This window comes from Trachurus japonicus, chromosome 16 (assembly GCF_045865225.1).
Source record: "Trachurus japonicus isolate A0001 chromosome 16, Traja_1.0".
Lineage (NCBI taxonomy): Eukaryota > Metazoa > Chordata > Actinopteri > Carangiformes > Carangidae > Trachurus > Trachurus japonicus.
This window is the reverse complement of record NC_140922.1, coordinates 18,800,434-18,827,743: the sequence shown is the minus strand read 5'-3', so window position 1 is coordinate 18,827,743 and position 27,310 is coordinate 18,800,434. Positions and strand designations below refer to the sequence as shown.

The following is a 27,310-nucleotide window of genomic DNA, read 5'->3' as shown; positions in this document are numbered from 1 at the left end:
ACAATTGAATTTGGCCCCTTACTGTTTAAGTATTACCCTTTGTTGGTTGTTCATGTAGATTTTCTTTTCTTGCCCTGATTGAGCCATGCATGGCAGTCTCCTTACTCTAAATTTGTAACTTGTAATGAATTGGCTGTTAATTTGTCCCACTGATACTATGTCACCGAAGAAATGGAAAAAAAATGTGCCCTGTTTTAAAGATTGGTATGAATTGTTTAAAAAAAAAAAAAAGCAAAGCAAATGCACTCTGAATTGACTTCAAAATTTGATACAAAAAAATAATAAATCCCTTCCCTCTCCCCCTACTTTTGTCTGTGTTTGATATCTTTTGACAAATGTTTAGCACAACATAGGATGTTTGTCAGCATTTCATTGCCAAACAAAATATAGCAATAGCAACTCTCATGCTTTACAAGACAACACAACTCAGATGTTCAAAAACAATTAGAATTTCTTTATTGATCAAGCATACCAAGTAAAACCATTGAAATGAGGATAACTATTAAGGAACACTTGACTTTGTTTCACTCACTGATGTACATGAGAAATGAGTGCAGCTTATCTTTAACATAACACACAAAATACTGAACCAAGTATAAGATAGCAACTGACAGCGTTTCATTCATCTTCCACTAACATGGTAACTACATAAACTGATTCTACAGTATACAGTTGCCTGTTGTATCAGCGTCCCTAAAACCAGGTTGGTACGGCCAGGACACTTAAAACTAGTAATACTGGCCTCAAGTTCAGTTTAAGTTTTATTCACGCTCACATAACATACTAAACTGACAGGCATATTAACAAACAAATGTAGATATTGCTAACTCTGTAAAAAAAAATATTGGCAAAGGCAAAGCCAAACCGAAACATTATCTCCTCCTTTCAACGACCCACATCACACAAGTTCCAAAAAAACCCAACCTGGGAAAACTTTCCAGGGATCAGCTGTGCTTCATTACATAACAAACCTTTTTCCACTATCCTTGAAAAAATATCTCCACTCCAGTCACTGCATTTTTTTTTTACCTTTGGCAACCATAATGTGATGATAAACAGATGCAAACATAGAGCATAACACTATAGTTATCATAGGTTTGAAAGCTGAACAGAAACATCCTCAGACTGATAAATACAGGGCTTTGGAAGACCAGACAGTCAGTGACCTCCAGACTTGCGGCCAGCCCAGGACCTGGAGCGAGAGCGTGACCGAGACATGGATCTAGAGTAGGAGCGGGATGGAGATCGCCCCACCGACTGTTTCTGGGAGTTCGAAGTTGGGTGGAAATCTTCAGCGGGGCTGTGGGACCTGGACTGGCTCTTTTTGCCTTTGGGCCTGGATCTGGGGGGCGAAGGGGAGCGGGATGCAGAGTGGCTACGTGACCCTGGTTCATGGTGCGGTCGGTGATGATCACGGGGAGGACCTCTGTACCTGCTGGGAGAGATATTATTAACCCTTAGAAGGAGGAGTAGTTATTATATAATTACTGCAAGGTAATAAACAACCCTACTTTTCATTCTCGTGGCTTCTGCTCCGTCTGTGTCGACTGTAGGACCGAGATCTGCGCAGGGAACAAAAACAACAGGGTGTGATTCATTATAAAGCTGTGGTACAACTACATAGACTGTAGCATCCGTAGAGTAGGTGGTCCTTCACTGTGTGCATCTCACCACAACAGTAGTGACATGTTTTTAAGTTGTGTGTGTTAAAGCAGAAGTAAGTGGTCCGGTCGTTTTCGCTAATGCTGCGTTCCAGGTAGGCTTTTGAAATCGTAAATTACAGCTTCAAGTCACAACTTACGACTTTGTAGCGTTTCAGGCAACCCACTCGTGTTTTTCCGACCTGTTTTACCGGTGAAAGTCACTATAACGGCCACTCGTAACTTCCGACCGGTGAACTCGTACCAGATCGAACTGGTACCACTTCACGGTCGGAAAAATACGAGTTTCCTTGAACGCACCATAACAGTCCTCGTCGCTACGTCACCACATTCACAGCGTTCCTTGGCTGCACACACAGCCCTGCATGCCGTTCTCTCTCCTCATTGGATAAAAACTGTAGGATACGATAAATGTTTTCTCTTCGGCTCAGAGCAGAGGGACTGAGAGACCCGTGTTTCAGTCCAAACACTCTATGTAAGTGATTGCTGTCGGAAGATATAACTATTTAAGACTTAAATTAACACAAATATATCACTTACTTCTGCTTTAAGTTGTGTTGGTTCTGTCAGAGTCTTGAATCAGAACCCTTGCTCAAAGCGTCTAGGGATGCACATGATTAACCGTTTAACCGATAACAAGAACGTTGACCGATTAATACTATTGGTTAATTTTTTTTAATTAGCTCCTTGTGTCGACATGGGCAGACTTCCATATGCCTTCAGTCATATTTCGCAGCAAATGAATGCAGCAGAGACAGCTCCGTGACACTACTGTGTGAGGCTGACCGCCTGTGAGTGCTTTGAGACGGGGCGGGGCTCGCGGCAGCACCGCTGCTCGTTGAAAACAGCTGTGATAACGTGCTTTCAGGTCCGAGTCTCCAAACCAGAAACCGTCGCTAGATTTGTTGCTAGTCGCTTTTGACAAAAAAAGTCGCCATATCTAGCGAGAAAGTCGTATAAAAACAGTTCAACATTGGATGATCTAACCTCCATCTGAGCGCAATTAGAGATGCACCGATCCAGTTTTTTCCGATCCAATCCGATACCAATACCTGGGCTAAGGATATCGGCCGATACCGATCCGATACTACTGTTGAATGGATGTACCGTATACCTTGCCATGTGAGTAAAGGCATCAGGCTTGACATAAACATTTAGCCTTTTTAAAAAAAAGGTAACAAATTAACACAGACAGTGTTTCCCCCAGAAAATTTGTTAGTTAAGGTGGTGTCTGACCTGTCCACGGGGGGGGGGCGGCGGCGGCGACGAATATCGCTACATTATTTATTTTTTTATGACGTTAGTTTAGGCGGCAGCTCTTTGTTGTTAAGGCAGCCGCCTTAACAGGAAAGCGCTGCGGGAAACCCTGACAGATATAAATGTACTAAATATCATTTATTAACAAATTAAGTGTACTTGTTCTTTTCCGACTGCTCTCATCCCTTACATCAACAGTTTCAGTTTTTACCATCAGGTGCACTGCTGGAAAAGGTAGTCAGGGTGAAGTAGCCTTCCCTCCAAACTATTGCGTGTATCGCGATTTGTTATTTATTGTAACTTATTATGCCATGCGTTCTGTATATTTTGCTTTGTGTGCTCCTGCTGTTGCAAAACTAATCGCCCTCTTGGGGACAAATAAAGACATTGATTGATTAATTGGATCGGAATGCTGGATCGGCCTCATTCATCCGATATCCGATCCAGCTAATTAGTCAATATTGGAGCCGATATCCGGCATCTCAAAGTGAAATTAGCTGTTGCAGAGCACAATGGATGTGGCGCTGATCAGCTGTTGCAGCGCATATGTGTGTGTGTGTTTAATAACGGCATAAAAATTGCTCGCTTGTGTGTGTGTGTTTTATAACGGCATAAAAATCGCTCCTGCGAGCGTTTTTCAATCTTATCGGTTAACGGTTAATTATCGGTAAAAAAAACAATTCTACATGTGCATCCCAAACACGCAGTCACTACAATACAGTATTTTAGTACTATTTTATTACATCTGCTGCTAAATCATTTGCTTTCTTTTTCCAAACGTACATGTAAGTCTTAGTCTGAAATAAATACCATCTAAAGTTAGTACATTTTCCTGATTTAGATTTGATTTGCATGTCTATTCATTGAATTGACATGTCCTAGTAATCTGACCAAGCATTCAAAGCCATCAATCAACCCTGTGGACACAATTTGGTTGGTAGTTAGTTAAGTATTCAGGCTTTTAGGATGCACATATCTTTCAGCAGGCTGATTTATAGTGATCAATACAGCACAGTTTTGTAGCACCAGAAATCACAAGTTCTAGTGATAAATGAAGTAACTAAAGAAACATAAATTATACATAAAGTAAGCTTGGCAACAACTCACTCTCTGGGGCTTTCAGACCTTCGAGGGCGACGTTCATAGGAAGGGCTCCGGGACCTGCGGCGCTCATAGCTGCGGCTCCGAGACCGCCTTCGGCGGCTATCCCGATCATCATCATAGCGGGAGAAACTGCGAGGGGAATGACGCTCCTTGGACTTCATCTGGTTCGGAGCTTGATGGCAAAATTCATACCAGAACGTCAGGTTACAACAAAGTGTATTTCACAAGCAAAGTAGCATTAAGTATAAGAGTGGTTATACTTAGAAATGCAAAATGTACATACTTTTGCGGTCTCCCTGGGCAAACTGGATCTCTATCTGACGTCCACAAACCCATTTACGGTCCAAGTTGTGAAGAGCATCTTCTGCATCGCGGACATCCTCAAACATGCTGTATTGTTAAGGTCTTTTATTTTGAAATTTGGGAAAGATGGGGCAGAAGGCTGCACACATGCACAACAATTACAAAGAAAACGTTGGAACAAAAGTTGACAGCTCCAAATGAAAACAGACACAGCTTCTGGATCTGTGTGTGTGTGTGGTGAAAAATCAGTTATTTAAGGTAACAATTTTAAAGTAAAAAAATCATAATGAATTTTCTTGGCATAATTTATTGTCTTCAGCAATACCTAGAGCAATTACAATAACATAAAACTGAATCAACAGGCCCAGTTGTGATTTCAGATTGTGAAGACAAGACAAATATTGATAGTGATCAGATTCAGTAGGATACAAAAAGTTTGGCTTGTTACCTTTAACATGCTTGACCTCTGACCTTCAGCTTGATCTTTATTGTCTTGGCAGAAGAACTTGAGATTTCCTGCTTGTCTTTGCCCAATTAACACTTTGCATTTCCTCCCTTTGGTAGACATATGGAAGCCTGGGTGCTCTCTTTTCTCCTCTTTGTATCTTCATGCTTTTGCTCTCTCTTTATTTTCCCAATTCCACTACTGCTTGTCGCCTGGGTGTCTTTGGCTTGAACCTACTCTATAACTTCAACTTTCTTTGGTGTGGGGTCTCCAGAACTGTATCTTTACCATTCTAAGGCAACAACAGAAGAAATATTGGTTAGGGATATGTTAAAAATTTGAATACAGTTTACTAGATAACAAATAACACTTAAAAAAATACATAAAATACTCCCATGCAATGGGATAAACATTTGTGAAACAAAAGTGACTCTTCCCCCAAAAAGTCAGTCCAGGTGTCACTGCAGCCAGACTTGACAGATTTAGTACTTTACAATTCTTCAATGAAAACACCATTTAAATGTTAAAAGAATAAAGGATATTGAATGTAAGCAAATCCTCTTGCTCGGCGTGTATAGAAGTCAAGTGGAATGTAGACATCTACAATAGGCCCATAACGACCAAACTCACGTCGTAAATCCTCTGGCCTAAAGTGTCATGAAATAAGCACATTTATTCTGCTGGCTGCTGTATGAATTTAGCCTGGAGCCTAGAGTAGAAGGTATACGCAGGTGCAGGTGCAGGTGCCAGCACAGTATATGACAACATTTATTGGCAGACAAATTGTATCACTCTCCTACTTCAAAGGAAAGACTCATTTAAAAAGGTATACCAGTAATTGTTCAAATGAAAACTGTGAGAATACATCTTTAGTAGCCCAGAATCCCAAAACCCATAAGTAACGTGCATTATCTAGTAACAGCAGTTGCAGAGTTACTCGTATGAAAACTACTTGGCTGACTTACATAATAGTAACCTCTTGAGGCTCAAAGTTATGGAAAAGGGGCAGCAAGAAAAGGCAATATGATAATAAAAAAATTATAATATAAATATAACAGAGCGCTTTCAACAGTCTGTCTACTACCAGAAAATGCAGAGTCCATTTTCTCAATTAACCTATGAAATGTTTAAGTGAGTTTAAAAAAAAAAAAAAAAGCCCTATAGAGATTATTAAGAATAATAAACAATGATTTAAAAGAAGATACAGATTTGAAAACAGACGGTTGTCAGCTTTAAGACCATTCAAATATCAAGTGTCAAGAAATTTCCATCTGAAATTAATTATTTGGGAAAATACCATGTTGTCTGGGCTTAATGGTTATCCTGGAAACCAGGAACAGTGCAATGCTAGTTTGCAAAACAACACCACAATGTGTTGACTGTTCATTTTTACATCAACTAGAAAATAGTAGGAGACAGGTATCAAATAGTTAGCTAACTCCACATACAGGCCAGTAACTTCAAACAAAATCCCATGCTGTTGTTGTAGTAACATCAGCACACGAATTAATGTGCAAGGTGTAAAAACAATTTGCTCAGACTTTAGATGCAACGGCAGTTGTTGCTACGTAGTAACGTTAGTATATATTACGTAAGAAAACGTCTGCGATAGCTGCTAATAGTTACCCCTTTCAATAATAGGTTAAAAATAGAAACGCCTACTGTGCCTCCTTGTTTGGGATCACTACTCTGTAGCCACTCTTTATGGTGGTGTCAGATGTTTGCTAACTAACTAGCACCCCGTTAGCTTGGCCATGCTCACAGACATGCTAACTTAGCAGGGTAAAAATAACACGTACCTGGACTCGTCGGCGATGTTTCTGACGAAGAGAGAAGTATTAGGAGGCCTCAGGTACCTCGCCATTTTCACCGGCCCGTTGCAACAGCTTTGGTGGCCGCAAATGTGTTTATTACAGCTGTTTTTCCACAGACTCTGACGTTTTGCTGCAGCAAACACGAGCTAGTAGCTACGTGGTCAACGCGTTACTGTCACGGTGCGCATGCGCCGCCACTCGAGCCTTCTTCTTCTCCAGAGTTTCACGGCAGGTGGATCCTCCGCCTGCTGCCGCCTCCCTCTGGCTTTAAACAAGAATATATGTTATCTTTTCAACCGGGCTCCCATCATTTTCCAAATAGTAAAAAGTATTTAGAATTATATAAATTATATATAATTTCATGTGACTGTCTTCCCTTTGTCACACATCTAAATACTAACTGGTGTTGAGGACGGTGGACACGGAGGGCCTTTGACCTCTTGGCCACCTGGGTGAGAGGATCTTTGCAAAGTAGCTGTAAATGCTTGTTGTTTTGACAGGCACAGCTATTGCATAGAGATGCAAAACAATCGCAAGCATATGCAAAGCCACTAAAAGACAAAAACAATCACTAAGAGATGTAAAATGACCGCAAAGAGATGCAAATCAACCAAGTTTGTAAGTCTGGTGGTCTATAGGTGGGGCAGGGGGCCTTTTACTCATCTATGCTAAGGGTTGTGGTGGCAAAAAAAATGTTACTTCGTTCAATAAAGAATTAAAAAGAATATCTTCACACGTCAGCTGTCTTTCTTGAGTTTTAATAAACATTCATGAATGGAGTCACACAAACACAACCGGACAGCAGCACAGTCAGTGAGTGAGTGGCCTGAAGATGTTTCTCAGTGCCTCGCTCTTATATAGTTCCAAAACACATGCCAAATAGACAAAATACGATACTCTCTCTCACGGGATTATCTCCAGCCCGAGTCTTCACCTGCCTGACACTTACCCCCCGTCACTGTAGCTCACACAGCTCTGTCTCCACAGGGGTCAAATGAGCAGCACATATCATTAGAAGAAACGAAAAGCATATTTATATGTTGTCTACATGTGTTCTCTCAGTTCACACAAAGGTTTCTTACACAACCTTAAAAGGTGTACATAGGTTACTTCAAAACTTCATCAAAAATAGACACACAGTCTTTGGTTACACAGTCTCGCATAGGCACACATGAGTTATCAAAATGTCCCATTACAGGGTCCCATTGTCTCATAATCATCCCATGCCAGGACCCAGATTAAGTGACATAGAAATAGTGAAATAATGAAGATAATTCATTAATATGTTGATTCAAATTTGGAGTTAATTCTGAGGCTTTTATGATCATTACTATGTAGGGGGCTGTATGTTTTCAAGACCTGTTTATACCCATACACAGCACCAGTGGGGGACTCAAGACAGCAAAACAATAACAGAATCCTTCATTGCAAACATCTACTCCACTGTTTGTCTGATTCATGTATGTACACTACAGTACAGTACAGTACAGATGTCAGGCACCTGAAGGGGGTAGGCCAGTGCAAACAGAGGCACGTGTGGGCATTCGCACAGACAGATGACACAAACCAAGCTTATTAAGGCAACACTTTTATTAGACATTGGTTACTTCACTGCCAAGTTTACATCTTCTTGCTCTTCCTGATGAGAGTTGTTGAGCCCATGGTCAAACTCTGAAAAGGGATGAGAGAAAAAAGAAAACACATTTAATACATGGACAGGATACATTACATTATCTAAGCTGATATGAAGAAATTAAGCAGTAAATTATCTTCTTGATTTTGTTTGATTTGTGAAAGAAAGAGTGACTGCTGGTACCTCAATCATCTCTCCTCCCTTCAGCTCTTGGATGTGGCAGAACTTGCCGGTCTTGCAGACCAGTTTGCCGCCCTCCAGATTGACGATGCACTGTTGGTCAAAGTCAGGAGAAAATAGATATAATGAATCCTCCATGACAGGCTCAGAAACAAAACAAACTAAACAGACATCTGCAAAATTATCATCATGACTGGAATTTCCGAGACACTGGCTCATTATGAAGTATTCCCTTTTTCAGAAAGACTTTTGCTTTAAATATACTGTAGATACCTCACTGTTTGAAACATACAAACATACACGGAAGACTAATACATTATAACTACATTACATTAAAGTAGTTCTCAGAGGCTCCATTATTTGCTAAATCAAAGATTATTTTAGACAAACCTTGAGCTTCTTGCCATCCATGGTGGTGATGTCAGCCTCCTTGCCAACGGTAAAGGAGTTGGTCACAGACTTTCCTGGGGTCTTGGAGGTGACAACAAAGTCATTGCCGGTCTGCTTGATCTCAGTGACTGGCTTGATGTCCTTGGCCATCTTGATGATGTCCTCTGGGAGTTCTGTTGAGAAAAGTGCACAAATTATTATTAATTCTTGCCCAGTTGAATTTAAAAACTGATCAATCTCAGTGTTGCAAAACTGCACTGCCTTTATTCTGAGGCCTTAACACAGTCAAAATAACCATTTTGTCTTAAGCGACCAAATGTAGGTTTCATTGTTTTCAGGTGTGTTTCTCACCCATGGCTCTGAGAAACTCCTCGTAGTTCTCCTGAGCGTAAACCTGCCATGTTCCATTGAAGTCCATGTTGTCTAGAGGGTCTGGATCTCCTTCACCAAAGAGGGCTGGAGGCTGGGACAGCTGTGTGAAGCTCAACACAATGTGGAGAATGTGAACGTGCCCCCAAACCTTCTTATAGTGCACGGAAAAGGGGTTCCATTGCAACGTGTAATGAGTAACAAACCCCTGTGAAGTAATCGCTGTTGTTTGAACAACCTGAAGTTCACTCACTCCTGTATGACCAAACTTCAACTTTCCCTGAATATGAAGTCCGATTTGACATATTTTCTATTTACAGCATTGTGTGCAGACATACAGCATCTAGCACAAACAACATTTGTTTAGCCTACTCGTTGCCTTTCTGCATTGCTGTTATCTGTAAAAGATGCAATAAAGAACGCAGGTGGCTTTAGCCAAGGAATAAAACATTATTGTCTTTTAGTAGTACATAGTTACCTAAGAGATCAAAGGAATAAAATACTAAACTGATTCAGTTAATATACCATTTTCACATGTATTTTATTTATAGACTTGAGGTTATCATGAGATGAATGAACTCTCATTCATGTTTGCAAGCTTCCCTGTTTGTCGTTGAACCTCCTCATGTGAATCTACCTGACTGACTGGGACTTGGTTGTCAGGTTATTGACACTACGGACTGTTTGCTTTTACAACCACCATTTCTATGAGCATGGTATTCTTTATGAGTTGTGGGACTTTGCATGGAACAAGTTCTGTCTCATCAATGAAGTGGAATTAGCTTGGATGCACAGTGCATTTAGGAACTGTTCTTTTTTTCACCTTTTGCAATCTAGCAACTTAACAAAAAAAAAAACCTCACATCAATTTGCATTGCAAAATATTAAAATATGAATAACTGGAATATCACTCATTACATATTCAGACCTTTGCTGTAGTAATTGTAACTTTGCGTAGATGGCCCCTATTTCTCTATATCATTGTTGAGATGTTTCTACACCTTGATTTAAGTCCACCTGTGGTAAAATCAGATTCAGGTCCCAGGACTAAGACTCCGATGGTCACTGATGGCCACACACTATACCAGCTACAGAGATCCCCGATAGAAAAAACTTTTGAAGAGCAACCACTTCGAAGCATCATGTCTGGTTTCTTCCAAACACAGTGTTTCCCATACAATTGAGGCAACACAACTGACCAGAGCCTTGTCCTTCAGGTGCTTCTTCTTCTTATTTATTCTTTTGCTTTTTTACAAAGTTTCGTAAGGGAGATGGTCACTTTAAAGCGGAAACATGTAGTATCATCTGCAGAAATTTCATAAAGTAATAACTTATTTATTTGGAAATGTAACAACAAATGAGTTACCAGCCTGCATTGTTAAAGAAAGATCCAATTTCTCAGTTGATTTCTGCAACTTAAAAAAAACAAAACATTTATTGGATTATGGTTATCTGATTATTTATAAATGCATCTGACCAGTTGATAATACATTCACACTGCTAAATCATTTCACTCTATATTTTATCCCATAAACGAGGTAGGTTGTCTGTATGCTGCTGCTGAGTGGACATCTCTTTCTTAATGTTTGGCTTTGGATGTAAATCTCTCCTTAACTAATAGTTCTTTATTATCTGTGTGCAAACCAATATCAATATGACCCAAATGTTAGACATGATTTCTGCTTTGAAAAAAATGTACGCAAAACGATAGTCCTCATTTGCTGTAATGTTTCTCTCTCAGACTATTTCTATTGCCCCTAAAAATGATACACCAGAGAAAATGTGTCACAGAATTTGCTTTATTCACTTCAGGCACAAACTGATGACACGTGTGACACCAAAAGCTCAGTCCAGTGGCCGAAGCATTTGCAATTTGTGTGTTTAACAGTTGTTTTGTGAGCACTTGAAGTGAGACAGTCACGTCTGCTGAACAGTGGTCACTGTAGCCAATTATCAGATAAGAGGAAAACACAGTGGGAGGCCTATAGTTACTGTATGTTATCTAACAATAGCACAAGTAGATCATTGTCAAAGTCAGCAAGCTGTGTAACTAATGTTAGCTGATATAAGCTAATGTTGCCTGAGCAGACTGTTTGGTAGCTTATATTAGCTAGTAGCAGCAAATCCTGTGAGTGTACTTAACTGAATCCATCCATCTATCTATGCAGCTATCTATCTCTATCTTCAAATCCTATAGAAATCACTTCCTGACTCAATTTGCAGCCTTAACCCATCTCCACAGCGTTTGCAGGGGGTTTGTCCCCATGTTTGTACACGCTCACGGTCACCTCGACTGTCTCAGAGCCGTACTTGTTGCGTACAAAGACGCTGTATTTTCCAGAATCCTCCATGCTGACATTGTTGACAGTGATGGAGCTGGATGTGGGCTGTTTGGTGATGGTGTAGTGGTTCTGGTCGACGAGCTCCCTGTCGTTGCGAAGCCAGAAGCTCTCTGGTGCAGGGTCACCCTCGATGAAGCATGTCAGACACAGAGACTGAGGAGAGAATAAAATACGAAATGATGAGAGACAGAGAAGATCAAATCTGCAACAACAGAACTCATACAACCACAATATAATTATACACACGCTATGACATACACTATGATATCTATATTTTTGACATCTATAGGCCTATTTCTATATCATGTGTATGAATGACATACCTTCCCCTCCATGATTGCGACCACATCAGGAAGACCTTTTGTCACTTTAGCGCGATCTGAAACAAAGCAAGCGAATACCAACTGTTGACATCCACAGTAAAAATGTTTTTGAAATTTCTCAGCATCAACACATCATCTGTCACTCACGTTTCTCAGCAATGGCCACTTGTCTGAGGGATGAAAAAAACAGGGTCAAATCAATATGACATTGCACAGAGTCTCCTCAGATGTGCAACAGTGAAAAGTGTTGAAGTACAACAACAACCTCTGTGTAGGGCTTTCTGGAAACAACCTGTTACCTCCGACTCCTCAGTGTTTTCTGTTAGTGTCACAGCAAGCCATGCTCGGTGCCGTGTGGTGCAGCACTTACTTCAACCTCTGGTACTCCAGCAAGGCATCATCAAAGACTGGAAATGATCAAGAGAGACAAAATCCAGTTGCTTTTACACTGAAATTGTGCATTAGATCAATTTAAACCAGACATGTAACAAACAGTATTATTCCCACTCACCTTGTCCGCTCAAGTCAAGATACCGCTTGTGTGTCTCTTTGCCGTCAAACATCTCCAAGGTGTATTTGCCTCGATCGTTCTCTGTCGGGTTAAATATTTCAATCCAGACCTTCTGCATAGTGCTGCCAGTCTTTGTCCTGGTTTCCTGGTCAATGCTTTTCTCCCTACAGGGATAGGAGCACAGATATACTGTTTCATACTGTTATGTACAATTTAGACAAATGCAGTTACCCTGCCAGATCCTACGGCACACCCCAAAGCTCTAGCCTTGGTCTTAGAGATGTTTTGATAAAGTTAGAGACACAAAAGAAGGTGGAAAATCAAACTGAAGAGAGTCTTACAGTTTCAGTTCAGACAAGAGTTATATTTACTGACTGTCCTAGTATCACAGTGTGATACTTTTCAGTTGTCCATTCTTACTAGGGCCCCAGCAGATGGTGCTAGTAGCCTTAGTAACGCAGATGGCTTCAGCCTTCAGCATGACTTGATCACGTTTTACCTTACATAGAGTGAGTCCTTTCAAAGATTGGTAAGGTATTTAAACTAATATCACTGAATCTTTCAATTCCATGAAATGCACGTGCATGCAAACCCTGCTTTCCCTATTTATTAAGATGTTCCCCAAAATCCAGCCTGACATCTTTGCAGTTAGATGATTACTTAGTTGATGTGTTGTGCAGCACTGAACAGATTTCAAGTACGGATGAACCACGTGTTTCAGCGCCCAGATGTGTCCCCAGGTGCTGCCACATGGGAACATTTGCGTGAAAAAAAAAAAAATCAAGATCCAGCTGCACTGTCACATTTTAGATACTGAACTTTTCAAACTGTTATGAGTTGAACTTTAATAAGAATTTCAGAGGCTGAACTTTAATCAGGAGTCTTACACTCTGCCACCAGGAAGAAAAATGTCACAGTAGATTAAAGCTGGGCTGTGGGACTTTAACATATAAATGAACGTTTGTTACATTCAGAGCTTTGCCAAATGAGTTCACGCTCTGCTGATTAAGCCTATCAGCACCAGGTGAATGTCTCTGTATTTCTTTAGAGAGTTTTAACTCTGGTGTCTGTGGTGACGTTTCTGTGCTGGCCAACTGGTAGTGTGTGACTGTAGGTAGGTCGCAGTCAAGAAAGGTTTCTGATGCTCCAGATTTTAAAAAAAAGTGTTCAGCAGAAGGAAAACAGCCAATGGAAGGATCACCATTGGTGTTGCTTTCCCCCTTGTGTTTGCAATTACTCTCACTGCCATTAGGGGGAGACAAAGTATCTGCACTGCAATTGAAATACAATATACTGTATTATTATTACTGTCAGTGTTTTTTTATTGCATCTTCTACCGATTAGTAACTTTTGGTGGTCTATGCTGTGCACATGCACGCTAGCTCTAGCTGGGTACATGTGTTGGTTGGAGCCACAACGCTAAGAGACAGCGGTTATACTGGTGACATTCAGGCTGCTGGAGTGTTGCATGCATCTTTCTGTCCTTTAATGTGGCCTTTTCTCTGTCACACGTCTGTGGCTCGCAGTAAACAAAGTGACCACACTGTCAGATAGTGCTGAAGCCCAAAATCAACTTTGAGCTACTTTTCATTTGCTCAACATTTTTGACTTTGACTTATGACAGAGACTTTGAGTAAAGTTTTGAATTCTTGATTCTCTGCACATAGGAGGTCAGACAGGTGCTGTGCATGTGGACTCACTTGAAGAGCCAGCTGTTCTTCAGGTAGCTGATGTAGTATTTGAGTGAGCAGTAGAGCTTGAAGCCTTCAGCACTGCTCTGAATGTTCAATGGTCCAGCTGACAACGCTGCAGAGACACACAGAGAGAAGGCACCGTCTGCATATGCACTACAGTTTATCTGACAATTGGAAACACTGTGTGTGTTTTGTTTTTTATCTAGGGGGCTAAACACATTATTGTTTTCTGAAACTACACACACCAAAATTAATTATCATAGCTTTCAGTTGCATTATCCTCATCCCAACCCATCAGGGCTGGTGTAAAAAAAAACAAAAGCCACTGGCAAATTTCACAAAGGTTGTTTCTTCCAACTGTGAACAACTCACCACACTGTTTACTCAGCTGCTGGAGAAGATTGTCATACTCTGTAAATAAAAAGAACAATTACGCGTTCATTCAGTGTTTTATCTTGCTATTAGAACTCAATAAATAATGCGAGATCAGACGTGGGAAGCCGAAAGCTGAGGACACATGATGAGAAATCAAGGATAAAAATAAAAACATATTACATCTCTATTACTGATAGAAGGTTTGTGTTGGCTCAAATGTAAACAGAAACAATGGTGCCAGTGTTTGTGAAGAGTTGTTGATGACATCTCACCATTATCCAGCAGCTCTAAGGTGCTGACGTCCTCTCCTCTCTTGTCAGACACCACGGCTCTGTATGAGCCTGCCTCTTTCCTTGTAACCTAAGGAAAAACAGTCATTGTATTGAAGTTAAATTCATTCATAAATTCTCAGATGAAACATTGATATCTCTGGAGAGCACCCGAATACTTGATTCATCTTTCTTTTTTTTTCAACTCAATCTTAACGCATGCCAAGGTGAACCTCAAAGAGTAAGACACGTCCAGGCTTAATCGTATAAACATCAGCTGTCTGTCAGACTGTTTATCTCATTTTCCTCTCACTGCACCGGCTGCCATTTATGAATGCTGATTCCTTAACTCCCACGCCTTGCGGCCTGGAAACAGATCGGCAGCAGAATCGTCTTGGATACCTGTGCGATGGTTAGTGTGCTGTCCCCTGACGACTGCTCGTACACGACTTGTTTTATCTCCATGCCGTCCTTGAACCACTTGAGAGTTGTGTCCTTGGTTGTGTTTGTCACCTGTGTGAAGAGAGATCGGCCATATCTATATATTAAAAACATGGACAGATGATTGTTTGAAACCGCTACAGCAGAAACTGTGCGCTCTCTCTTCTGATGATATTTTGGGGCATGTGTTCATTTCATTTACGTGGTTTCTGCCAAACTCTTATTAAAAGCTCTTTAACGCCACATAGAATCAAATTTAACACCTATTAAAAAAAAAAAACTGGTTTTAAATTTCTTCACAACACAGTCATCCAAATCCAGTTAAGCAGCATTAAATATGGACAGATTAACCAATTAAACATGATTTAATCATTTTAATTCATTTAGAGTTTTTGCTCAAATCTACACCACCAGTCAATTATGAGCAGAGGAGTTTTTCTCCACTGCAGCAGCAGCAGTGACTGTGTCTGATACTCTTTACTAAAAAAAAAAGGATTAAACAGCCTCCTGTGCTCACAGTCCAATGTCACAACAACCCAACTCTTTAATTATAAGCTCATAAAGTCTCCTGACAAACAACAATCAGATATTATAAAACAATCCAGAACTGAAATTAGTGCTAATGGTTGGCAAGAAAAAACATTCAATCTTATGTAGGATGTTAATAAACATCCTCCGGCCTTATTCTGAGGAGACAAAATTCAAAGATTTTTTTAGACCCTTGAAAACCCTGATTAAGATGAAATTATTATTTAGGTTGGCCTTGGGTTATATGGAGATATGTTGGAGATTTTCATGTGATTGTATGATTGAAATAATTTATCATTTTTGCTTTAGACTTTAGACTTTTAGTTTGACTGTGACTTTCATTGTGAAACAAAAAACACGTATAAAACTTATGACAAATATGTGAATTTTTGAATAATAAGTAGAGCATTTCCTGGATTCCTAGTGTTAGTTTTATGATTGCTATGATTTGGTTAGTGATAGCTAAAGTACAACATTTCTTGTATCCCATTAATATTGCTATTATGAAGTGTAGTTCAGTTTATTACCTATTTTATACAATATAAAAGTACTAGGCTACCTTGCACTTTATGACGAGTTCACAGTCCTCATTTATCCTCCACGACAAGAATTCCTGGAAATATGGTCCTTCAGAAAGAGAACAAATTATTATTCATCTGCCTTGAACCATAGCAACGGTGATCGTCAGACAATCAATTCACTCAGAGCAACCAATGACACTGTAGGCTAAAGCACAATAATATGTCAGTACTATGTAAACAGCATGCAGTGATTGTAAACATGTCCCACTTAGACCTAATTAAATGTCTCATCAGCATCATCAACAGAAAAAAAAAATGTGTGTATGGACTTTGAGTCTCACGTGGACTCTGAATAGTGGCCATGGAGCGAGGTAGTTCATTTAAACAGGGACACTGGCCTCTACACACAAAAGAGTTCTATAGCTGCTCCTTATCACAGCTGAACCGAGGTGGAGTTCAGTGGCACAGGAGGCTTCTTCTCTTTCTTTACAGGACAAGACAAAGCAGCTCTGTCAGTGAACGCAACATGAAGCTCAAAAAGCTTTTGCATTTGTCAGATGTAATAAATTCACCTCAGAATGACGAGAGAGAGAGAGGGAGTCATGGTATCACTCTCACTATACGACGCACTGATGCAACACATGTATTGTTTGAGCAATAGGTTCAACACCCTCAGATGATCTACTACGAAGGGTGTGACTTGGATTTGAACACAGTTGAGTTGTGCTGGAACCAGGGAGGCATGTTGGAAGTTTTCTTACCCGACTTCCTCTGATGGTCACGTCGATTCGCTTCTGCCAACGCCAGAGTCTGATGGAACTCTGACAAAGACACAAAATGTTATGTCAAAACATCAATACAGACGCCAGAGTGCTGCACAACCGCAGAGCCAAAAAGCACCGGAACAGGTGACAATAGCCTGTTGTTCCAAAAGACTCTTATTTCCAAGATAATATTTACTGCCAAAATACACATGAACATTGAGCATAGGTTGCTATAGTGGTTTTTATACAGCAGGTCACAACAGAGCCTATAATCTTTTATAATTATATAAAGTCTCACAAAATGGGGAACTTCGCGCTGACAGTAATAAAAAAGTAAAAACCAATTGCAGCGAAATAAAACCAGCGTTAGGCCTTCCATTAAATTATGCTTCGATACATGATTTAAAAGATAAAGCTTGGGCCTTGGTTTTATGTGTTTATTGAAACAAGAGTTACTGTGGTGCAAATCAGATCCTCTAATCCCTGACGATGGCACGATGAAGATGTAATTAAGTAGAGTAGATCTTTGGCCGTTGCTCCTGCGCCGATGCCCTGTTATCATTCAGTTTTATAGTTTTGAGTAAATTTAGCTTAAACCACATGAGAACCTAAATATTGAAAACCTTCTCCTCTCTGGGGTCAGAGTGGAACAAACATGCAGTGGGGTGGTGGGAAAATACTGAATCATTGATTTATTATTGATATTTCATTACAGTTATTGTATTTGACTATAAAATATGTTGCAGAATGGTTGTCAAAATGGTGAAACATTCTATTTTTTGTATGTTGTTGTTCTCTGTTGTATGTAACAAAAGCCAATATGGCGGCTGGGTGGGAGGCGACTGAACGACTTACTCTGATCCACGAAGCACAAAGTGAACTGGTTCTTGGCGCGGCCGTCTCTCATTTGAGCCGTGTACGAGCCCTCGTCCTCCTCACAGAGTCGGTCGAACAGGATCTCCACCAGACCTTTGGCCTTGTCGAAGTTGATCTTACGGTGCTGCACAAGAGCAAACAGGCATTGCCACATATACTGCACACAGACAGGGTGCAGATGGCAGGCAGACATGCTGCTTGCTACAGTGTAATATACAATATGGTTAGTCATACAGAGGGAATCTGGTGTGAAGCAGTGCATGAAAGCAGCCTCAACTGACATGCATGCTGTAGACGAAATATAATTTCTTTTTCCTGAAGCACGCACACACACACACACACACACATATGCACAATGAAACGCTGACAAACAAGTACATAGAGGAAACAGCCTTTGAGCTCATTTTCATGGCTTTTATGTTCATCAAGATAAGTGTGTGCCTTGCATGTTGATAGGCCTCAGTGGTGGATGTGATTTGTGATGTATGGCAAGCCTCGGGGTTTTAATCAGCTAAATGGCTTTTGAATTTGCAAACCTCAGCTGTGATCATTTAGAAATAACGTGTAATCAGTACTGTTCAGATGGAACTCTGATATTGGAAAATAATGGAATAAATGAAAATGAAATACGAGCGATAAATGGGAGCTGCTGAATATAAAGCAGTCGCCCGCCTCACACAAAACACAGACGTACAGAATGCAGCCGACGGAGTTGCGAAACCGTGATAAATATACTGTGTTGTATTTGTTTTTCTCTCTGTAGTGAGGACACGTTGGTTCAATAACCTTGACGACAGCGCTGATTATCTCGGTGTCATAACGTATACGAGTGCTGAGGAGGTTTGTTCACATTCAGTTTATGTTCCTCGGTCATTATATTGTTTCTTTGTTTTGAGTCATCTGAGCGCAAATTGCACCTTAAAATGGCAGGTGAAACACCAGCGTGTCTCTGTTTTCCATATTACTGCTTGCTATAGCATTACATTATTTTGTCAGGGAGGAATGGTTATGAAAATGCTTCTTGTTTTTTTTTTTAGCAAATAGCTGTGGCTTACATGAGCTGGTTTGTGAAAGTAAATGAATATGGAGGTCATTTTGAGATATATGCACAACATAATAAAGTTCAGGTCCACAAACTTCAGCATGAATGAGTGACTGAAAATTCGATTTCTCATATTATGCCTTACACGTGTACAATTTTCACTAGTTTGCACTGAAGACCCACTATTATATCGACATCCTGTTGCTTTACCCTGAAAGTTTCATGTATCAATCTCTGCCTCTCCTTGGTATCTTTGGTACCAGAATGAACAAATTAACCAGATGTGACTCCCTCTTCACCTTCAGCTCTGTTGATCCTTCTGTCTCACAGACTTTGTGAAATTAGCTCAGCTCACAGACCTTTCTGCTGCCTTGCACACCTGCTCTTCATCTTTGCTGGCAGCCTCAATTTCCTGCCTTCCAGGATATTTATTAAAACACTAATTGCCATCTCAGATTCGTACCAACTTGTCATGGAGACAGATGCATGCAGCAACACACTAATGTTATATAAGCTCTGTGGAGTTTCATGACATTTTCCTGCTTTTTGAACTTTACTCCACCAAAGGAGGGCTGTAAGGCTGAAAACAGTTGTTTTCTTATCAAAATTTAATTTAATTCATTATGTCTGAAAACTGCTGAAATGCCCATTTTTATTAGTACTCCCAAGGTAGTAGGTTCTATTTTGATTTCAGCTGTCAAAGATATAAAGATGCTGAGTTTACTATTTCTAGAAAAAGATGCTTTTTTAAAATTTATTTATTTATTTATTTTTTACAGTTTTCCTTTACAAAAATACTTACTTTTAATTATTTACCAAACTTGTTCTCAAGAAATTTTTCCACAGTGGAATAATAGATCACTGAACAAAAATGGTTAGTTTCTGGGAGCCTGGGGAAATAATGAAACTGCCATGTAAATTGGGAGCCAGTAGGCGGCCACCAACAAACCTTGGCCTTGGGGCCTCAGGTGATAAATTGCTTTTTAGAGGGTGGGAAGATTATGAGGCTGCAGTAAGTGCTCATACAAATAGAGTAACAGTAAGTAGCCTTTGTAAAACATTCATTAAAACTATAGAAAAAATAACATATTACATCACACTATCCTATCAAAAATACTTAGCTACAGTGTGCTGGCAACGAGGGAATCCGAACGTGTAACCCTGTCAGTGTTTGTGACATGCTGGGCTTTGTGTAGCACAGGACAGCACAGCCAAGGCTTCTTACCGCAGTGCTGGTGATTTCCCGGTCATTGAAGATGAGCCGGAGCTCGGCAGCGTTACTCAGACTCTCAGTCTGAAGCCAGACACGGACGTCACCTTTCTCGGAAACCTCCACCTGCCAGGCCGACTTCAGGGCTATCACTGCCAAATTGGAAATCAAACACAGCAGAGTATTGCAGGCTGAGCTGAATTAGCCAGATGATGATTAAATCAATGAGGAATACTTAATGTGTGTTTAAACTACTGACTGCTCCCAGTCAGTCCACTTATCACACAGTACGACATCTGTGGGTACATACGTGGGTTCATGATTTGCCAGCTGAGCTCTTTGAGACGTTCAAGGTCTGCAAAAAACAGTAGCTGAAGGTTAATTACACTTTGATCAGGACTCACATTTTGTAATACCTACATATTGTTAAAGCAGCAGTGAATAGAACAATGGCTTGCGCAGCTCTATTTTTAAAGCTGTTAAGCTGGAAAGTTGATTGAGAACATGTGCTTCGCTGGATGAGTGACCTTATGGAAGTGGCTGTGAGGGGCATAATTATTTGCTTGAGAGAAAGGCTTGATAACCCTTAAAATGAAAAGTTCCTTCAATAACACAAGAGACAACTGAGCTGAACTGTTCTGCTTCAGGCCAGACGTGAACTGGTCAAGACCATTTCCTAACACTAGACTTCTACTTTTTATACATTTAGGCAGATCAAGTCCTCAGTTCACCTTCAGCGGTGAAGTCGTAGCTGGACGACAGGTTGGCGTTGTCGCTCATCTCCACTGTGTAGAGACCCAGATCCTCCTCAGAGGGGTCGGTGAAGGTGAGGATTGACCTGAGGGATGAATCGAAAAACAGACAAATGCGTCTAGACAGCATCCTCAGCCTCACATTTATCCGCCCCCCCTGCAGCAAAAGCCACTGTAGGTGTTGCTTTTGCGCTGTCAGCCATCAGATCTCACTGTGCTTCCAGGCCTTAAGCCTCCCAACCAACTGGACTTAAAATGAACCTATTTTTTTGTTTTACATGCTATGGATGTGAATGTGAGAGCTGGCGGGCAAGGCAAGCCTCCCTCAAGCTCAGATATCGGATAATCCAAAGAGCCTGACATTCAGTGGGAATCCAGTTAGAAATACTCCCAAAGTGTCAACCTACAAAGTGAATCAATTTAAACCACATCTTGTGTTTGAAAAGCCTCTGTTAAAAAAAAAAACCCACTCTTTCAAAGTGTTACACAATTTGTCTTATCATGTTTTGTACATCCACAGTCTTGGTTAGTCTGAAATTTTCCCACACTTGCGAGAGCTGTGAAAGGAAAACAGCATTTGTTGCATCACTGCTGAAAAAACAGGAGATGGCACTCGGAGTGTGAAAAGCACAGAGACGCTGGGGGATTGACAGGCAGAGAGTGTCACTGAGAGTGAGAAGTTTAACTGGGTCTGAGACCAGAGATATCTAAAACCCCTCATTCACAGGCCACGTTGCGCTTGATCAACTTACTTGTTCTTCTTGGTTTGTATTTGGGCTCTGCCGGCGTCGATGGCCTCTGAGTAGTTTTTGCTCCAGAGGAATTTAGTGTCATCGTTCACCTCATTACATTCGTAGCCCAAGAATATGAAGCCATCATTATCCACACCGATCTCGATGTTTTTAGTGCCTGAGGAAGAGAAAATGTGTCACTGTGGCGGTGTGCTTCATGGGTTTCCATCAGGTGATATAATTATAGCAATATAATACAGATGAATAAAAGACAGTATGTGAGATAAAAGCTATTACCTCCTACACCTTGTCTCGATGCTTGATATTTTATAGATTTTTTGCAATCATTTTTATGAGATTTTGTCTACGAGCCATTTGCACCACCAAACTGCATGATCTGCTCGTGTCGGAAAACCACATAGACATAGACCAGTATGGCATGGGCTGGTTGGTTACATTTTAGTTATGTAAACCTCTGCATGTGTTATTGATGTCAATTTATTTGCAATATCTTATCATCAACCACTGCATTGAACTCACACTCTGAGTGATCAGCTGTAAATGTAAATCGCATCTAAAGGAAAAGTTCAACATACTGGGAAACATTACTATTTGCTTTCTTAGGGACAGTTAAATGCTGTGCTCAGAAGCCTTTGAACAGACCGAAGCTGCATATTTCCCTCTGTTTCACATCTTAGTGCTAAGCTAATGATCTCCTGTCTCCAGCTACCATGTTTATATAACAGATATGTGGTATCAATCTTTTGTTGTATTGTATTCAGTATGTCCAGAGTATTGGCCTGTTTGAAATGTTTCTACAGTTGCTGGAGCTGTGAAGGGATAAACAGCATTTGTCGCTTCTCTGCTGAGAAAACAGGAGATGGCACTTTAAGTGTGAAAAGCCCAGACATGCTGGGGGACTGACTGACGAGCAGAGAGCCTCACTGAGAGTGAGAGGTTTAATGTCAGCTTTAATGCCATACTGTATAGCGTGTCTTTGGTCCAGCACCTCCAACAAGCCTCAGGGGTGATTTTTTTTTGTTTTTATCACAGTATTTGTATATCAGTGTATTGACAGCTGACCTGGTTCAGTGTGAGCTGTGACTGGCTCAGAGGGCAGAGAGGCCATGCCCACTCCAGCCTCATTGACAGCCAATACACGGAGGCGGTAGGTCTGACCTGCCTGAAGACCTGACACCTGGATGTCAGAACAAACACATCAAATATTTACCAGTCATTGTCATAATTCATTATGATGAACAGTTACAGCCATAGGAATATAAAGGACTTAAATTCAGGACACTTTAAGTGCTGCTGGCTATGTGTGTATGATACTTGAAGTTAGAGACAAATCCTCATCATAAAAACGTTATCTCAGCCTCACAGCTCTACTCACCTTGTAATGTCTGTCAGTGACTGGCTCATCGTTTAAAGCCGTCCAGTCCTCCGATTGGTCACCGTGACTGATTTCCAGCAAATACCCGGTGACAGGGCTTTGTCCTTCATACAGCGGAGCTGCCCACAGCAGCACCAGGGAATTCTTTCTCACCTCTCTGAACTCCAGGTCGTAGGAACAACCTGAGGGAGAAGAGCAAGGGTCACGGCGTATCTATCATCGTCAGTGTTTTTGTGTCAGAGTGTGTGTTTTTCAGTGTTTTACACTGAATACAAACACTGTCCATTTTTGTCACAGTGTGAAACCCTAGCAAAACAAACCAGAAATCACAGTAAAGTCAAAAAGGAGTACAGTGACATTCCGTAATCTACCCCTGCTGACTTCATGGTGGCATATAGTAGTTAATTTGCTAAATGATTTTCAGTCGCTTTTAAATTATTAACGACATAGAGGAAAGCCCATTTGCCAAGATTAATGAGCTGCGCTTTAAAAGTGGCATGTGTGAGAGAGCCTCTCTCCATTTTCAATATTAATGTCACAAGAGGCTGATATGAGCGTGGCCAGGACTGCTGGGCCGTGTACTGAGCCACCACACACTGGAATGACTTTGTGCGACTTCTCTGTGTGAGGTTGTGTGTTTGTAATGACACAATCACGTTTCAAAATCCTATCAATGTCCCCTGTTATTTCCCCGCTTTTATTGTTTCGAAAGATTATTTTGCCTAAATCTTTCTAAATATTGTCCTCTCACTGTCCAACCAGGGACAGACCATGTTTGTTTGCCCTGGGTTTTGTCTCTCAGGCTATCTACAGCCAGCCCTAACTCATTGGTGGAGGAGGTAGCAGGCGAGTGTGTCCCTCATCAGAACACACTTAATCAACGCATGCTGCATGTCAGAGCTAAGTATCCCACAATTAACATGGTGTGCCACTCCACACCTGCTCCAGTAATGTAGACTGCCATCAGTCAACAGGCGTAATGAAGTCATGGCAGAACCTCCATGAACGGCCCATCCTGATCAGCCTCTGTATGTCTGTCATCCGATTCCATCTGCAATGTTTGATCCTTGTCTTGTTGTTTGTGTACTTCATCTGAATTTCACTGAGTGGTGTACAATATAAAGATGCAATAAAACATTATCATTTTTATTAAAGAGATTCCAGTATTTAATCTGTGACCATGTCTTTAACTATTGTTACAGCTATAAGATTACAGCATAGGTTATACTAGTAGTATAGAGTATGTTAATTGTTTATACTGTAATTACCTTGTTAAAATATACCTTATATTTAAATTTCTAAGACCAAACCCAAGCCTAGGGTCTTGTAATGATACAGTACAATAAAGGTGTGACTCTTTCCTGATTCGTGAGGTGAAATTAGTTTCAGTTTGAGGCCTTTCAGAGAAGTTTCACAGGTTCATCTATTCTACAGCGACTCTGTAGATGAATGTGGAATCAATGTCTTTGCTCAAGGACTCTTGAATAATATTGGAGGACAAGTCATACATATGTAACACATAATAAATGCCACTAACTACCTCAAACTCAAGGCTATTATCCTAGCTATTATTTCAGCCACTGTATTATGCACTTGACTGCTGACCTCTGCCTTTACTCTGTATTTTAATGGCACAATAAGCAAATAGCCTGTTTTTATTACGACACTTCATATGGTCTGTCTTTTTTCTTCAGAAATTACCATATGCACTTTTAATGGTGTCATTTTAGTGAAAATAACACTTTAGTGAGTAGCAATAGGTCCTGGATGGACAGTCTTTATATCACTCTTGCTTTCCTTTGTGTGAATTCACATCCATCTGCAGAAACTGTGAGTCAGGTGTGACATGACAGATGCTCAGTTTGAAAAAGAATAATTTCTAATGTTGTCCTCCACTCCACAGCCTGCTTTACAAGCTTTACTTGTCTGAAAGGCACTTTATTCAATATGAAACTTACACATGCACACATGTTTATAGTGAATTAGATGGCATATCATGCCTAGTGGTTAGAAATGACTCTGTATGCTCATAGCTTCTGGATTTAATAAATGAAGCAGAGGTGGTAGATGATGTTTTCTAACTATGACTAGGATTTTTTTGTGGAAAAACCACATTAAGCACAAATTGGTATTCAAAGCCGGGTATTTCATGTGTCGTAAAATAAGTCTGCAGGGAGCTTCAAATGAATATACCAGCACACAGATGGAGTTTTTTCGCCCTTATTTAAATGCCATCAGGGTTGACCTATCGTACACACTCCACACATTCAGATGTGCACAGACATTTTCTCTGTAATGTATTTGGACTGTAAAGGAAATCATCCCTCCTGAAAGAAGTGGTTCAAAAGTGGGCTGACATTTCTCCCTTTACCTGGCTCTGGCATCGTCCACTTCTCACACAGGAAAGCTTCACTGGCCTCAGACGCCACACCCACACCGGCCACATTGGCTGCAAACACACGGAACTGGTAGAAATGCCCACTAGCCAGGTTACAAACCTGTGGAAACAGACCAAGGATAAAGAGCTGAAGACAACAAATACAGATTAAAGGAGAAACGTTCACCTGAATCATTTCCAACATTTTACAAATAACTTTAGCTGCATGATTGAGAGCTGTTTTTCTTTCCCTGGCCACTGATTTTGGCAAATACAGAAGTATTCAGGAGGAAAAATAAATTGTGTGATCTGTGTGATGTGGATGAAGTGGAAAGTGAGTATTTTTTCTTTTGAACTCCACATACTCCACATACTGCTATGTGATGATATCAGAATGTCAATTTTCCATTTAATAGCCTGAAAAACTGTAAAATATTCTAGTGCACAGACGATTAAATACCAGAATGTCTGTTCGACTTTGATGTGTTTAAGTTTGCTTATTTAAAGCTCTGGAGAGAAGGGAGAATGGGCTATTTTATCTGTATTTATTTTGATATACACAACATGTGTCAGTGATCTGTCATTTTTGTTGTAGATGATTAAGGACTGACTTGAATCAGTTTTCTTTGTTACTACATGTTCCTTCTGTCAGTCTGGCTGAGTTCAAGGAAAACATGAATCCATTGTTACATCATACAGCAGCAAAAGTTTCCTGCTTGTACTTTCACACTTGTACATTTACACTTCTTGTCCTGGCTCCAGAAGGCATTTTATTAGGTATTAGCTCTGCTGCAGCCACAGCAATTTTTTTGCTAAGTCCCCAAGACATTTTTACCTCAGGAAGAGAAGGGATTCAGGCTCATTGATCTGTTCAATGATCTTCCTATTCACTGCCACTTAGACTCAAAGGCCCTTATCGCCTCTGTGAACAGTGTGAGCTTCTCCTGTTGGTCTCGGCCCCTCTCCTGACAAATAATTGACACAACCAGGGGGGTTTATATCAGAGCAATAGCAAACTCTATCTAAAAACCAATTTCCCCACACCTACCACTCACTTCATTATCTATAGATCCTTCTCTAACCACATTTAGGTAGAACGACAACTGTCTTATCAGATCAATATACAGTCCGCCCAGAGTAATGCAAAGGCCAGAATAAGTGGAATGAAGTACAGATTTCATCCACTAGATGGCGAACAGGCTGCATCCTATCAACGTGACGTATATTTGCATCCTCCTTTAGTCAACATTTGCTCAGAGATGGGGGTCCACCTTTTTGTCCAGTGTATCATACTCAGAGAAACATGAGTAAGTCCGACTGAGCTCATTAGCTGTGCTTCATTAACCTATGTCTCTGTAAAGAGATACTTTAAATTAAAAACATGTGAAACACTAATAAAATACAATCAAGGATGTCTAAGGTAAATAACTGATTGAAGATATAAACGTATTTCATAGAAATCATACATTTTTAAAACAACAAATAAAAAGTAATCATAAGACTGCAGAGTATAATGTTTCTGTAGAACCTTCATTTTCAAAGTACCTTCATTTCTGTTATTTGAGGTACATTTGGCTGATATGCACTTTTCTTGAGTGGGATTATAAAAGAAGGACTTGTAATGGAAATAAACAATGTTAAGTGTTTTATTATTACTCTGGTTTTACAGAGGCATTGTCATTTTCTTTCTATCTGGCTTTGTCTTTGTTTTTCCCAGAAGCTAAAAACAGCCACACACACACACATAACGCATTTGCACAGTGTCTAATTACGAAGCACCTGTAATCGGCCTGAAACAGGTTAAAGATTTAACTTTTCCCCTAGGTCTCCATGGACACAGCTTGTTGCCTAGTGACACAGCCGATGTGGAGGCTGTGGCCACTATTTTAAAGGCAGCTGCTTAATATAAAAATAACTTCTATTAGTATGATTATAAAGTAGGCTAGGTCCTTGTTGTTAGGGTTAGGGGCTAGAGATATCTTGCTGCTGAATTATTTTCTCT

At 40.4% G+C, this 27,310-nt stretch overlaps 3 protein-coding genes across 6 annotated transcripts in view; all 3 read right to left on the bottom strand.

Moving 5' to 3' along the window:
• Positions 1–433: 433 nt before the first annotated feature.
• On the bottom strand, positions 434–6,747 carry srsf10a (serine and arginine rich splicing factor 10a). Of its 3 annotated transcripts, none has more exons than XM_085802371.1 (6): positions 6,570–6,747; positions 5,313–5,417; positions 4,306–4,409; positions 4,026–4,194; positions 1,512–1,562; positions 434–1,435 (listed from the first exon to the last, which is right to left on the bottom strand). In XM_085802371.1, exons 1-6 carry the CDS (start codon positions 6,632–6,634, stop codon positions 1,159–1,161), a joined length of 771 nt encoding a protein of 256 aa, XP_085658497.1. In that variant the 5' UTR covers positions 6,635–6,747; the 3' UTR covers positions 434–1,158. The 3 variants fall into 3 exon arrangements, with proteins under 3 accessions (XP_085658497.1, XP_085658499.1, XP_085658498.1); XM_085802373.1 differs by having other exon boundaries at positions 434–1,432; XM_085802372.1 differs by having other exon boundaries at positions 4,306–4,419; positions 5,323–5,417.
• A 1,409-nt stretch (positions 6,748–8,156) lies between these two features.
• fabp10a (fatty acid binding protein 10a, liver basic) lies at positions 8,157–9,223 on the bottom strand. Its single transcript, XM_085802370.1, has 4 exons — positions 9,139–9,223; positions 8,788–8,960; positions 8,401–8,490; positions 8,157–8,255 (listed from the first exon to the last, which is right to left on the bottom strand). The coding sequence occupies exons 1-4, from the start codon at positions 9,203–9,205 to the stop codon at positions 8,205–8,207; spliced, it is 381 nt and encodes a 126-aa protein (XP_085658496.1). The 5' UTR covers positions 9,206–9,223; the 3' UTR covers positions 8,157–8,204.
• Positions 9,224–10,946: 1,723 nt separating this feature from the next.
• myom3 (myomesin 3) overlaps positions 10,947–27,310 on the bottom strand; it is a 63,901-nt gene continuing 47,537 nt past the window's right edge. The window contains exons 19-37 of one of the 2 annotated variants that reach the window (XM_085802369.1): positions 25,303–25,429; positions 22,932–23,113; positions 22,619–22,733; positions 21,557–21,713; positions 20,784–20,890; positions 20,363–20,407; positions 20,068–20,204; positions 17,780–17,924; positions 16,922–16,981; positions 16,199–16,266; positions 15,073–15,183; positions 14,674–14,761; positions 14,399–14,437; positions 14,033–14,138; positions 12,333–12,496; positions 12,192–12,228; positions 11,969–11,991; positions 11,822–11,877; positions 10,947–11,651 (exon numbers count right to left, since the gene is read on the bottom strand). In XM_085802369.1, coding sequence (XP_085658495.1) covers positions 11,382–11,651; positions 11,822–11,877; positions 11,969–11,991; positions 12,192–12,228; positions 12,333–12,496; positions 14,033–14,138; positions 14,399–14,437; positions 14,674–14,761; positions 15,073–15,183; positions 16,199–16,266; positions 16,922–16,981; positions 17,780–17,924; positions 20,068–20,204; positions 20,363–20,407; positions 20,784–20,890; positions 21,557–21,713; positions 22,619–22,733; positions 22,932–23,113; positions 25,303–25,429 — 2,037 coding nt within the window. In that variant the 3' untranslated portion in view covers positions 10,947–11,381. Of the gene's footprint in view, positions 11,652–11,821; positions 11,878–11,968; positions 11,992–12,120; positions 12,229–12,332; positions 12,497–14,032; positions 14,139–14,398; positions 14,438–14,673; positions 14,762–15,072; positions 15,184–16,198; positions 16,267–16,921; positions 16,982–17,779; positions 17,925–20,067; positions 20,205–20,362; positions 20,408–20,783; positions 20,891–21,556; positions 21,714–22,618; positions 22,734–22,931; positions 23,114–25,302; positions 25,430–27,310 lie in introns of both variants that reach the window. The other variant, XR_015037866.1, reaches the window with a different exon arrangement.

Coding starts and splice junctions, on each gene's coding strand:
- srsf10a (XM_085802371.1), bottom strand. CDS start 6,634: ATGGCGAGGTACCTGAGGCCTCCTAATACTTCTCTCTTCGTCAGAAAC. Junction 5,418..6,569: donor AACATCGCCGACGAGTCCAG/GTACGTGTTATT, acceptor ATGACACTTTAG/GCCAGAGGATTTACGACGTG. Junction 4,410..5,312: donor AGAGGATTTGCTTACATTCA/ATATCCTTTATT, acceptor ACAATACAGCAT/GTTTGAGGATGTCCGCGATG.
- fabp10a (XM_085802370.1), bottom strand. CDS start 9,205: ATGGACTTCAATGGAACATGGCAGGTTTACGCTCAGGAGAACTACGAG. Junction 8,961..9,138: donor GGAGTTTCTCAGAGCCATGG/GTGAGAAACACA, acceptor TTTTCTCAACAG/AACTCCCAGAGGACATCATC. Junction 8,491..8,787: donor TGGATGGCAAGAAGCTCAAG/GTTTGTCTAAAA, acceptor TTTGACCAACAG/TGCATCGTCAATCTGGAGGG.